Source organism: Eurytemora carolleeae, unplaced genomic scaffold (genome assembly GCF_000591075.1).
Source record: "Eurytemora carolleeae unplaced genomic scaffold, Eaff_2.0 scaffold1045, whole genome shotgun sequence".
In the NCBI taxonomy this organism is placed as follows: Eukaryota; Metazoa; Arthropoda; class Copepoda; order Calanoida; family Temoridae; genus Eurytemora; species Eurytemora carolleeae.
In genome coordinates, this window is record NW_019396947.1 from 33,006 (window position 1) to 45,882 (window position 12,877).

A 12,877-nucleotide genomic window follows, 5' to 3' on the forward strand; every position below is an offset into this window, starting at 1 on the left:
AACTCTAAAAACAAATAAGATCAGACACGGGATTTCATCTTGGAGAGCTGAGACCGACAAATATTTAGAGAAAACCCATATTCTTTTAGATTCTCATGAGAACTAAAAACAAAATGGGATAAATACATCTTGGAGAGCTGAGACCCACAAATATTTAGAGAAAACCCATATTCTTTTAGATTCTCATGAGAACTAAAAACAAAATGGGATAAATACATCTTGGAGAGCTGAGANCTCTGAGTCAGAGTCCTAGATAGTATTATTATTATTGTTATTATCATTAATATATCCTCTTCACTCTCTGAGTCAAAGTCCTAGATAGTATTATTATTATTGTTATTATCATTTATATATCCTCTTCACTCTCTGAGTCAGAGTACTAGATAGTATTATTATTATTGTTATTATCATTAATATTCCTCTTCACTCTCAGGTCAGAGTCCTAGATAGTATTATTATTATTGTTATTATCATTTATATATTCTCTTCCCTCTCAGAGTCAAAGTCCTAGATAGTATTATTTTTATTGTTATTATCATTAATATTTCCTCTTCACTCTCAGGTCAGAGTCCTAGATAGTATTATTATTATTGTTATTATCATTAATAAATCCTCTTCACTCTCAGAGTCAAAGTTCTAGATTATTATAGTATTATTATTATTGTTATTATCATTAATATATCCTCTTCACTCTCAGAGTCAAAGTCCTAGATAGTATTATTATTATTGTTATTATCATTAATATATCCTTTTCACTCTCAGAGTCAAAGTCCTAGAAAGTATTATTATTATTGCTATTATCATTTATATATCCTCTTCACTCTCTGAGTCAGAGTTCTAGATAGTATTAATATTATTGTTATTATCATTAATAGATCCTATACCACAACCTATTTACTCTCGGACTCAAAGTACTAGAAAGTATTATTATTATCGTTAATATCATTTATAGGTCTAGCTGGAACTTAAACGGATAGGAGCTCAAGCCTGAAATCTCAGATTGAAGGATTGACAGTACTTGTGATTATTATTATCATTATCTTTATCCCAACCTATTCACTCTCAGAATCAAAATCGACCTCCCGTAATGTACAATATTTCTGTACATGTACAATATTGATGTACATGTACAATATTTACGTACATTTACAATATTATGTAAATGTACAATATTTATGTACATGTACAATATTGATGTACATGTACAATATTTACGTACATTTACAATATTATGTAAATGTGTACAATATTTATGTACATGTACAATATTGATGTACATGTACAATATTGATGTACATGTACAATATTGATGTACATGTACAATATTTATGTACATGTACAATATTGATGTACATGTACAATATTTATGTACATGTACAATATTTATGTACATGTACAATATTTTTGTAAATGTACAATATTAATGTACATGCACAATATTTATGTAAATGTACATAAATTATTAAAAAAGCTAATAAGAAAACTAACCTGTCCTGTTCAAGACTCAGATAAAACTTTAATGAGTTTAAACTTAGTTCCTTTCTTCATGTTCATGAAATCTACCAGTTCCTAAATAATAATAATTTTCAATCTTGGGCTAACATTTTAAATTTAAAATTTTGGACAAGATATTTTTTTTTTTTTTATGGCGCTTTAATAAAAAGTTGTCAAAATTGTATTTATGAATACACCGACCAACGACAGAAAGGGTGGTCAATATTGGAATTAAGCCAACCGCCAACCGGGGGTTGCTGCGTTTTTACTTGATTTTATGCTTAATTCAAATCTAAAAGCGCTTTTAAAAATATTAAAAAATTAAAGAAGTTATTGCCAAATAACGGTCAAAAAACTTGTTTTTTACTTTTTAATGTTGTTGGTGAGTTTTCTAGTCATTCAATTTAAGCACTTTTCAGTTTTGAATTCAGCATAAAATTTCGAAGAAAATGATGTGAAACATCAGTCAGAGTAGGGCTAAAAAAATAAATTTAAAAAAAATTATTATTCATTGATTTACCTTGTCTTCTGTATTGTTTACGTTGACCAACATTAAAGCTTTTTCCTCTGAAGCTTCTGCTGCCCCTAGAACCTTGTCTGATAAACAAAACAAATATCAACGCGTGTACAGGGTGTCAGAATAAACATACGAGTTAAGGGACAAATTCCTTGTTGACTTAGTTCCGCGTGGCAGTTTTACTTAAAGACAATTTTGGCAGTATCACATTTAAAAACTACTTGTCTCGGGAATTCCAAAATGTTTTCTACCATTTTTGCTCGTACCAGGAATAAATGAAATGTACCAGGACAGGATAAAAAGGACCTGGAATGAATGAAATTTACCTAGAATGATTGAAATGTACCTGGAATGAATGAAATGTACCAGGAATGAATGAAATGTACCAGGAATGAATGAAATGTACCAGGAATGAATGAAATGTACCTGGAATGAATGAAATGACCTGGAATGAATGAAATGTACCTGGACAGGATAAAAAAGACCTGGAATGAATGAAATTTACCTAGAATGAATGAAATGTACCTGGAATGAATGAAATGTACCAGGAATGAATGAAATGTTCCAGGAATGAATTAAATGTACCAGGACAAGATAAAAAGGACCTGGAATGAATGAAATTTACCTAGAATGAATGAAATGTACCTGGAATGAATGAAATGTACCAGGAATGAATGAAATGTACCTGGAATGAATGAAATGTACCTGGAATGAATGAAATGTACCTGGAATGAATGAAAAGGACCTGGAATGAATGAAATATACCTATATAATAACCGACCTCATGATGTGATCGTAACGATACCGCCAATGGTATAGGTGGTGGATTGCTTGTGTATGTGAAAAATGGACTCACAATTTTAAAACTGATAGTTTAGATTTATTTAACCAATTCTGCCAGTTCAGAGTGATATCTGAGAACAACCAAGACTTAAATGTTACCCTTGTGTAATGATCACCCAACTTACCAAATGCAAACAATTCAGAACTTTGTGACCTTTTAAAATCTCTTGGTAAAAACAACTTGATCATTGGAGATTTCAACTTCCCTACAATCGACTGGGAAAATAACTCAGGTGAAAATAAATGCAGACCATTTCTTGATTCATTAAATGATAAGTTTTTACAGCAGATGGTTGACTTTCCAACCCACATTTGTGGTAATGTTTTAGCCCTTGTTCTTACAGACATCCCTGAGCGAATAATAAACATTGAACCTATTGGTACCTGGGAACAGTGATCATTATATTTTATCCATAGATGTCATGCAAAATGTCCTGTTCAACCAAACCAAAGAATATATCCCAGACTGGAATAAATGTGATGCTGAATCTTTTTCATCCTACTTATCTCCAGTGAACTGGGAGGATGAATTTCGGGACAAGGAAACTGATGAATGTTGGATGTTTTTCAGGAACAGGATTTCTTCAGGTATGAAGGAATTTATCCCAAACAAGCGAGAGGACAAAACAATAAACCTCCCTGGATGAGAAGAGACATTTTAAAACTTGTCAGATTAAAGCAGAGATTGTACAATGTCTATATGAATACTAAAAGTGAATATAATTTTACTAAGTTTAAAGAATGTGAAAAAAATACAAAAAAATTAGTTCGTCAAGCTAAACGAAGATATGAAAAGAAACTTTCTTCAAAATAAAACAAAAAATTATTTAACTCATATGTCCAAGCTAAAACCAAATCAAGGTCTGGAGTGGGACCTTTAAGCCAGGATGAACATCTTGTCAGGGACAATAAATCAATGGAGGACATTTTGAACAGCTATTTTGGTAGTGTTTTTACAAACAATACTCCCAACACAAGCCAGTATGCCTTAAATCAGAGAATCTTTGGTGAACCGGTGACACAAATAAACATAACCCCAAACGATATTGTTAAGAAGATTAAAAATTTGAAGCCTAACTCTGCTGCAGGACCAGACAATATTCCAGCAAGATTTCTTCAAACTTTTAGCACACTGATCTCGGAACCTCTGGCACTGATCTTTAACAAATCAATTGAAACTGGTACTGTCCCGCCAGATTGGAGATGTGGTAACATTACTCCGATTTTTAAAAAAGGATCAAAATCAAGTCCTGGTAATTATAGACCGGTGTCTTTGACATCTATTCCATGTAAAATCCTAGAATCATACATCAAAGACAGGGTTACTGAACATCTGTATGATAATATACTTATATAATCATCCCAGCATGGATTTACTAAAAATAAGTCCTGTCTGACAAACCTGCTAGAGTTTATGGAAAAAGTGACAAAAAAATATGATTCAGGAAATGCCTTGGACATTGTTTATTTAGACTTTGCTAAGGCCTTCGACAAAGTTCCTCATTCAAAACTTATAGACAAATTAAAATCCTTTGGAATTCAAGGTCAAATATTGCACTGGATTAACAAATGGATCAGTGATAGAAAACAAAGAGTTGTATTAAATGGAGAATTTTCAGAGTGGATCCAGGTTCTCTCTGGGGTACCCCAAGGAAGTGTACTGGGTCCTCTTTTTTTTCATTGACGACATTGACATTGCAGCAGGTGACATATCTATCCTCAACAAGTTTGCAGACGACAACAAGTTGGGTCAGGTCATGTGCTCAGAAGAAGATAAAGAGAAACTCCAAAGCTCTCTTGATGCCCTCTGTTCATGGGCAGACACCTGGGATATGAAGTTTAATGTTTCAAAATGTAAGAACCTTGTCTGATAAACAAAACAAATATCAACGCGTGTACAGGGTGTCAGAATAAACATACGAGTTAAGGGACAAATTCCTTGTTGGCTTAGTTCCGCGTGGCAGATTTACTTAAAGAAAATTTTAGCAGTATCACATTTAATAACTACTTGTCTCGGGAATTCCAAAATGTTTTCTACCATTTTTGCTCGTCGTACCAGGAATGAGTGAAATGTACCTGAACTGAATGAAATGTACCTGGAATGAATGAAATGTACCTGGAAAGAATGAAATGTACCTGAAATGAATGAAATGTACCTGAAATGAATTAAAAATACCTGAAATTAATTAAATAAACCTAGAATTAATGAAGTATACCTGGAATTAATGAAATTTACCTGGAATGAAATATACCAGAAATTAATGAAATGTACCTGGAATGAATGAAATATACCTGAAATGAATGAAATATACCTGGAATGAATGAAATGTACCTGGAATGAAATATACCTGAAATGAATGAAATGTACCTGGAATGAATGAAATTTACCTGTAATTAATGAAATATACCTGGAATGAATGAAATGTACCTGGAATGAATGAAAAGTACCTAGAATTAATGAAATATACCTGGTATGATTTAAATGTACCTGGAGTGAGTGAAATGTACCTGGAAAGTGTTGTTTAAACATCTGTGACTGAATCTTCTCTAAGTAGGATGAATGGGAGTTGAGGGAAGGATTAGTACTGGGATGAGAACCAGGCTGAAGGGAAGGATGAAGAGCAGGATGGCCCCTGGATTGCAGGGACGGATGACTAATGGATTGGAATGACATATGAGATCCAGGATAGTATCCTTCAACACCTACTGCACCCTCTTCATCCTCATCGTAATATCCATCTTCATCTTCAACTTCTTCTTCGTCGTCCACTTCTTCGTCATCATCAACGTCCTCAACATCCTCAACATCCTCAATGTTCTCAACGTCCTCAACATCCTCAATGTCCTTAACGCCCTCAACATCCTCAATGTTCTTAACGTCCTCAACATCATCAACATTCTCAATGTTCTTAACGTCCTCAGCATCCTCAACGTCCTCCACGTCTTCAACATCCTCTACATCTTTGTGCTCAATCTCTTCAACGGTTTTGACCTCATCTTCAGAAAGCTGAACGACATCAGAATCAGCAGTGAGCTCCAAGACATCTTCAACCTCCTCAACCATGTCCTCCTCGTCAGCCTCTGTCTTCTCCTCAGTGTCCTCTGGTTTAGAACTTCCAAGTATTTTGCTTCTCAAAAGAACTCCATTGTCTGAACAAAAAGTTGAGAGCAAAACTTTTGGTCATCCCAATAAATCGGATAGTTCCCGCCATAAAAAGTATTAACACTGTTCACCCCCTCCCCCCATATTATTAATTGATTGTTCTTGTATTGCTGAAATTTAGCTGTTGAAAAAAAAAATTTAGGATAAATATTCAATGATCAGACAAAAAGCTTTAAAATAAACGTATCTTTATCCTTTTTTTCCTCTCTCTTATTACTTGGAAAATTGCCCCCCCCCTTTCTCAAAACAAGAACCTCCCTTTACCTTGAGCCTGATCTAGGGTTTGTAGTGTATACATTAGGTTTCTTGCACTCAGGTTCTTGGCTTCAGATTCGGATTTTCCTGATCCCTAAACACAGTCAAAATATATAACAACATTTTCAGGGGTGTATATTTTCTTTAAAAATCATTACCTCCGCCACGCCCCTCCCCCCATCTTGCAAAGTGATTAAATACTAAAGTGGGCCAAACTCATAGTTGGATGACGACATTTTATGTCCCAAGTATTNTCTGACCTGAAATTGTTGAGAAATGTCAATCCAGAGTTTCTGAAGAATCTCGCAGTAATCTTCTCCCTGCTTATCATTCTGCCCCAAACCAACTACTTCATGATTCTCCTCATCTTTCAATCCATTCTGCTCAGTTCTCTGTTCAACGGTATCTCGGGTTGGATCGTGATCTGTCTGGCTCTTAGGTAAGGTTCCGTTTTCAAAGTTGTTAAAGCTTTCATTTCCGGCGTTGTCCTCCCCTCGCTCCTAAACATTAGCATTTAATTAACCAACGATGCTATATCAATTGAACTAATAGCCGAGTGAACTCAATTCCACCAAATTCAGCAATTCACCAAACTAGTTTTTAGTCCATTTAAATATTAATCCATACGGAAAAAATTGAGTTTAATTGAACTTAAAGTTTAAAAAAAAGTGCAAAATCTTATAGAGATCAGTGACCGCAACGCCCAGCCTACTAGTCTGTTCTAGCTGCGGCGCCCGGTCCCCTCGGACTGTCCAAGCTAAAACGCTCGGCCCCCTAGTACCTCCAAACCGTTACTATTTGACTATTTTCTTAAAGGTCCTCTTGAGTGTAGCATAAAACCCTCCATTTATAGAAGGGTATGTCCGATACACAACTGTACTCATTAAAATTTGTCTCAGCTGTTCATTTTCATTTGCGGTTTCTCTTTTAAAGGAACTTGCGGATTTCAAACTTCAAAAACAAAAAATAAAAATGTTAAAAAAACTTTTTAGGCAAGTAATACGACGACATTTTCTACAATGCTGATCCGATAAAGTTCGAGGATACTGTTTGTTAATTGTGCATGCCCCTTATTTACATGTAGAGTCACTTGAATTTATGTCTACGCCCTACAGTCCCTTTAATAAAGGTCGGGAATATAATCCGTTCGGCTTTAAAGCTAATAATTAATTTTCAATACAACTTTTATTAAATTGAAAGTATATAAATAGTTAGATGAATTATTGAATAGACAGACAAGACTTATTGGAGGGGGTCATTAATTATTTAGACTGGGAAAAAGTCTTCTTCGTAGAAGAGTGTCTTTATTATAATGGGAGTCATTTTTGTTAGAGGGAGCTTTAAAAAAATTGAGGGAGTTGCTCGCAAGAGAGGATGAGCACATTCTTGTTTTCAAAATTTGCTGGTGATATGCTGGCTGTTCGCAAAAAAAAACACAAAATTATAACAAAATATTACAAAAACAAAATTACAGGGAAGACCATTATTTCCAAAATATTACAAAAACACAATTACAGGGAAGACCATTATTTCCAAAATATTACAAAAACACAATTAGAGGGAAAACAGTAATTTCCAAAATATTACAAAAATTCTAAAATAATTGTAAAATTTGTTGACTCACCTTCTGTTCTTTATCCTCAAGCAGTTTTCTCAGATAAAAAACACCCTGAAGCAAATGCAAGTTAATGAAAATTGTAAAATTGGTTTGGACGAAAATATAAATAAAACTTCAACATACCAAACAACTTACCAGAAGAATATCATTTCAAGAATTATCCCTTAACCAAAATAATATATACTTTTGCAACTAAACTCGGGAATTAAAGCCCTTGAACTTTTATCACTTCTAAAGAAAATATATCTTCATTCTGTAAAAATGATTCGCTTTGTCTTAGGCTAAAGTCGTATCGTAAAAATTGTAACTGATTCAGTTTTTACATTTTACAACTTACAGAAACCTAGACGAAACATTATTTTAAAACATAAGTAATGAAGACGACAGTTATTCCAAAGTTGCAATTGACAAACTACCTCTTTAGCCGCGTGTCGCATACAAAGGAAGGGCTTAGTTCCGGTTCCAGAGAATTTCCGGTCACAGATCTCGTAATATCCGGAATAATCCCCTTCCTCCGGATTTTCCCTACAATAATCAGTGATTAAATCAAATCAGAGAAGGGAGGGGTGGCGACGCAGCCATGAACCCCGTAAAATGTCTCCGAGCCCCGTACAGAAAGATACAGTTTAAAAGTACCGCATATGCATTGCATTAGCATTAATTCTTGAATTCTCGACATATGTGTTAAAAAATAGTTATAACATAATTCATTTTATTAATTTATTAAGATGGTAATTGAAAGCTACTTAAGCAAAAGTATGCAAATTCTTACGCGATAAATGCAAATATTATGCAAATAACTACTAAAAAAAATACAACATAACTGACGCGAATTTATGCAAACAAAATTTACGCAAAATAATACAACTTGCAAAATAAAAATTTACGCAAAATTCTTGCGCTGAAAAAGCAAAATATTTTCTCAAAACAATGTGACAAACCCGACGCTTAATGCGAAATTACTTAGGAAATTCATGCAAATTGCTAACGCAAAATTTTGCAAATTACTTACACCAATTCATGCAAAATAACTTACGCAAAATTATGCAAATTACTAACGCAAAATTATTTAAATTACTTACGCAAATTTATGAACATATCCCGGTGGTTTGGTAAATATAAACTCTGGTTCTGGAAGGTTGAGGAGAGAACAGAGTTCGATTAGTTGAGCTCGGTACGATAAGTTGTCCGTCTACAAACACAGGATTAAAGGGAGTGACCGGCTGCGGCAATGTATGGTGGTTGAACTGAATATGTAGTATTGTGGACAAATTTTTTAGAATTCATTTGAGACATGTAAAACGTTTCGACTTTGCACTCAAACTCGGCAATTATTGTGAAAACGTTTTATATATCTCAAATGATTTCTAAAAAAATGTTTTACATTACTGCATACTCAGTTCAACCATCATACATTGCCGGTCACTACCTTTAAAGAAAGTAATTATGTATGTAAGTAAGTATGTATTTCAGTATATTATTTTTAAAATATAACAAAAACTTAAAAACGTCCAAAAATAGAGTTTGTGGGAATATCTCCCCCAATTCTTAAAAAAAGGAAAAGGAAAGTTAACTTTTATTGTTTACAATTACATTTAATATAGCTCATGGTGGATTGTTAGAATTTTTCGACGATGAACTAACAACTTTTAGAAATAAAAATTATAGATTTATTTTCAATATTGAAAAACATAAAATAATCTTTAAGGGTTGTAAACAAGATATAGGTATCTTTTTAATTTAATTTATCTGATTAATTGATTGACAATCAAAGTTGACGGGGTGATAAAGATTAAAAAACATATATCCCTATGATACTAATGAAATATAAACCTTGGCGCGCTTAATCCCTGATGTCGATGAGTCTCCGGATTCAGATTGATCCGGACTTCGGGTTCTCTTCCTACTACTCTCCTCAAACTCACCCTCATTTACACCTAGGCAATCAATCAATCAAGCAACTAATCAATCAATCAATCGGTTCTCTTCCTGACACTCCTCAACCTATCCCTTACACTTAGGCATCAATTAATCAGTTAATTCATCAATCAATCAATCAACCAATCTGGCCTTGTTCAATTCTCGAAATTCAGCCATTTACTCAATCAATTAATAAAAAAAACACCCTTCACCACCCCCTCCCCCTCAGGGAAGAAAATTAAACAAAAAAGAGAGAAAAAAAGGGGGGGAAGGGGGAAAAAAAGGAAAAAAGGGGAAGAAAATAGAAAAAGAAGGGAGTAAAGGGAAGAAAAACTATGTTAAAAGAAGAAGAAACATAATAATATCACTGTACTTGATGAGTCTGGGGAGGAAAATTCAAAAGATATTTCTTTCCCTTTATTTCTGAATAGTGATATTTATACTTCCCCCAGTTGCTTAAGGGAAGAGAATAAATTTGATTTCCCCCAAAAATATTAAAGGCATACACTGCTTGGACTTGTGGGAAAAAATATCATATTCTTTTCCTTTAGAGCAATATCATGCTTTGCCCCCATTTAAAAAGCTATTCTGTTGCCTACATATCTGAATGAATAAAATCAGCTTGATAAGGGCTTTCAGAATTTCAAGAAATTTAAGGGGGACCTTTTTCTTGGCAAAGAGTAAGAATATACTCCCATGCTCATTTATTCCTAAACGAACGCAAATTAAAATAAAAATCATCAGTTCAAATCAAAATCAATAGGTAAAAGCCTCTTGATAATATTCAATTATTCAATCAAAAACCATTACCTCAAACTTACATAAAATGTTCGTAGGAACATGTATAAAAATAACTTATGGTAATATTCACTCCTGCTATTTTTTTAAGTGGTGGAAAAGGAACATGACAGGAACTGCTTTCAGGCAGTTCCTAGTTCGTTAAGAGGAAGAGGGGCTGGTTGTTGGGATTTACTGTAAATTACCTTTCACTTTCTCATCATTTCCGTTTTTATTGTGCCAGGGGTTTCCATCCCCATTTTTGGACATCTGAAAATACATATGTAGAAAATATCAGATTTATTTTATTCGTTCCGAGAAATAAAACCCTGCAGTCCTTTTACTCATATAAAAAATATGTTTTAGTTTTGATTTCAAGGGACTCTTTAATTGAAGAGTAGCATGTCCGATTTTCAAACAAGAATGAATGAGATATTCACGATTTCTCTGTGAAAATCGATTACTTGCATTAAAAGTTTCTCCATCAAAGTGACTTGCGAGAAAATTTCTTGTGTACAATTTTACACTTTGTGACACCTTACCCCTCCTTTCAAGTTTGTACATGACCAATATCCAATATTTATCAACAAAATTAATATTTATTTTGTATTATTTCAGGGTTAGGTTAGGCTAAGACAATTTCTGGGCCAAGCGCTGCGGCTAGGGGGTCGAGCGCTGAGTGGTAGCAAAAATTATAAAACATGCCTGAATGACTTGTAATAATTGAATTAGTGAAAAAAGTGGATTTATGAGGCGTCTGCTGGAAACCGGAATGGAGAGAATAGGAGGTTTCTACCGGAAGCCGGAGGGACGAGTTTATCAAGTTTCTGCCGGAAGTCGAAGCCCTAGTTCCTTGAGTAATGTTGAATCAGCAGCTCCCTACAATCAATCAATACAATCTTTTGTCGGTCAACCAAATATTGAATCCTTGGGTTCGTTTCAGTCCATGAAGCATTGATACTAAGGCTTTTCTGGCCGCCCCATGAAATATTGAATCTTTTTTTTTTACAAAATATGCAAAAATATATTATTTTCGAACAAAGCAATAATAATTGGAAACAAGGAAAATGCATGTCCACGGAAGAAAGAAATATCTGAACTTTCTATGCTTTAAAGTTTGCAGAGTGCAGAAAACAATAACTAAATATTAACTATAATCAAATCAAATCAGACTTTAAGGGATGTCATTCTTCCATACTTCAAATTCAAAGTGACTTTACTTATTTAACAATTAATAAAAAATTAAACCCGATTCAAATTAAACCACATGCATTGATCAAAAATATGGTTGTATTAATCCCTGTCGACGTAAATTGAAGAGAATATTCTGATTTTCTGGATGCTTGTCACATAAAGCCTAAACATTTTAAAGATTAAAGGGAGTGTTTGCGAATTTCAATTCGATATCAATCATTACTAGTTTATTTTTTATCTTTTGCTTATATCCGGAGAATATGGTTGAAAACGTCACAAAGTTGCATTATTCCACTCAGATCATAAATAATTTATTCTTTACAATTAATCATTCAGATATTACAACCTTTAAACCTCGAATTCAATTTGATGCATTCGTATATGGTTAGCATTTTATAAAATTTATTTTATCTATTTGTTTACGATGTACTTTTGATAAAGATTATTAGGCTGCTAGAGTGCTATGTGTCCCTCACAAGTAAAATCCCTGAAATTCTCTAGATCAGAGAACCCAGCGGCAAACAATCGTTCTCAAAATTACCTTGACCGATAAAATAACCCATTGAGAGATTAAAGGATTCTTTCCATCAATTTGAGAACAGTCCAGTAAAAGTTGAACACCTTCTAATTCTCCTACCTTTAAATTCAACTATTTAAAAGGGTTTTATTTTTAAAAATTTTTAATGACTTTTTTTATTTTGCCATTATCTAAATTGTGGATGATGTTAGATATTTGGAACCCTTAATGGAACTGCAAGCGTAATTTCAAGTGACCCTCCATGTACAAATACAATGCCCGATTCACAAACACAATACCCTTAAAAGTATCAATCAAATATCAATGTTCATAATTTAGAAAAAGGATGATTTTTCTACAAAGTGACTTGCACATTTCAGTGGAGAAAAACGTAAAGGAATTATCAGATTTGAACTAGAAAAACACCTGTATCTTCCACATAGTTGATCAGATAATGGTTTCAAGGCTATCCTTGTAAATATTTGCATAGAGAGTCAGTTAAAATTATGTTTACACCCCCTATACACAGCACATTTTTTACTCTGGAATAATTAAAATTATGTTTACACCCCCTAACTT

The 12,877-nt window shown here is 33.5% G+C and overlaps 2 protein-coding genes across 2 annotated transcripts; both read right to left on the minus strand.

The window, feature by feature from the left end:
* Positions 1 to 1,486: 1,486 nt before the first annotated feature.
* LOC111710396 (eukaryotic translation initiation factor 5B) lies at positions 1,487 to 10,857 on the minus strand. The gene is made up of 10 exons (XM_023484476.1): positions 10,794 to 10,857; positions 9,724 to 9,827; positions 8,973 to 9,082; positions 8,307 to 8,415; positions 7,897 to 7,941; positions 6,533 to 6,772; positions 6,282 to 6,366; positions 5,363 to 6,004; positions 2,015 to 2,091; positions 1,487 to 1,569 (listed from the first exon to the last, which is right to left on the minus strand). The coding sequence occupies exons 1-10, from the start codon at positions 10,855 to 10,857 to the stop codon at positions 1,498 to 1,500; spliced, it is 1,548 nt and encodes a 515-aa protein (XP_023340244.1). The 3' UTR covers positions 1,487 to 1,497.
* Positions 10,858 to 11,332: 475 nt separating this feature from the next.
* LOC111710402 (ataxin-10) lies at positions 11,333 to 12,849 on the minus strand. Its single transcript, XM_023484482.1, has 4 exons — positions 12,725 to 12,849; positions 12,323 to 12,418; positions 11,888 to 11,944; positions 11,333 to 11,466 (listed from the first exon to the last, which is right to left on the minus strand). Exons 1-4 carry the CDS (start codon positions 12,737 to 12,739, stop codon positions 11,407 to 11,409), a joined length of 228 nt encoding a protein of 75 aa, XP_023340250.1. The 5' UTR covers positions 12,740 to 12,849; the 3' UTR covers positions 11,333 to 11,406.
* Positions 12,850 to 12,877: the final 28 nt, after the last annotated feature.

Excerpts from the sequence above, each read along its gene's own strand:
- LOC111710402 (XM_023484482.1), bottom strand. Across the intron at positions 11,945-12,322 it reads GGGTTATTTTATCGGTCAAG|GCTTTATGTGACAAGCATCC; the intron begins GTAATTTTGAGA and ends TAAAATGTTTAG. Across the intron at positions 11,467-11,887 it reads TCTTCAATTTACGTCGACAG|GGAGCTGCTGATTCAACATT; the intron begins GGATTAATACAA and ends GATTGATTGTAG.
- LOC111710396 (XM_023484476.1), bottom strand. The coding sequence starts at position 10,857 with ATGTCCAAAAATGGGGATGGAAACCCCTGGCACAATAAAAACGGAAAT. Across the intron at positions 7,942-8,306 it reads TGCGACACGCGGCTAAAGAG|GGTGTTTTTTATCTGAGAAA; the intron begins GTAGTTTGTCAA and ends CATTTGCTTCAG. Across the intron at positions 6,005-6,281 it reads AACCCTAGATCAGGCTCAAG|ACAATGGAGTTCTTTTGAGA; the intron begins GTAAAGGGAGGT and ends CTTTTTGTTCAG.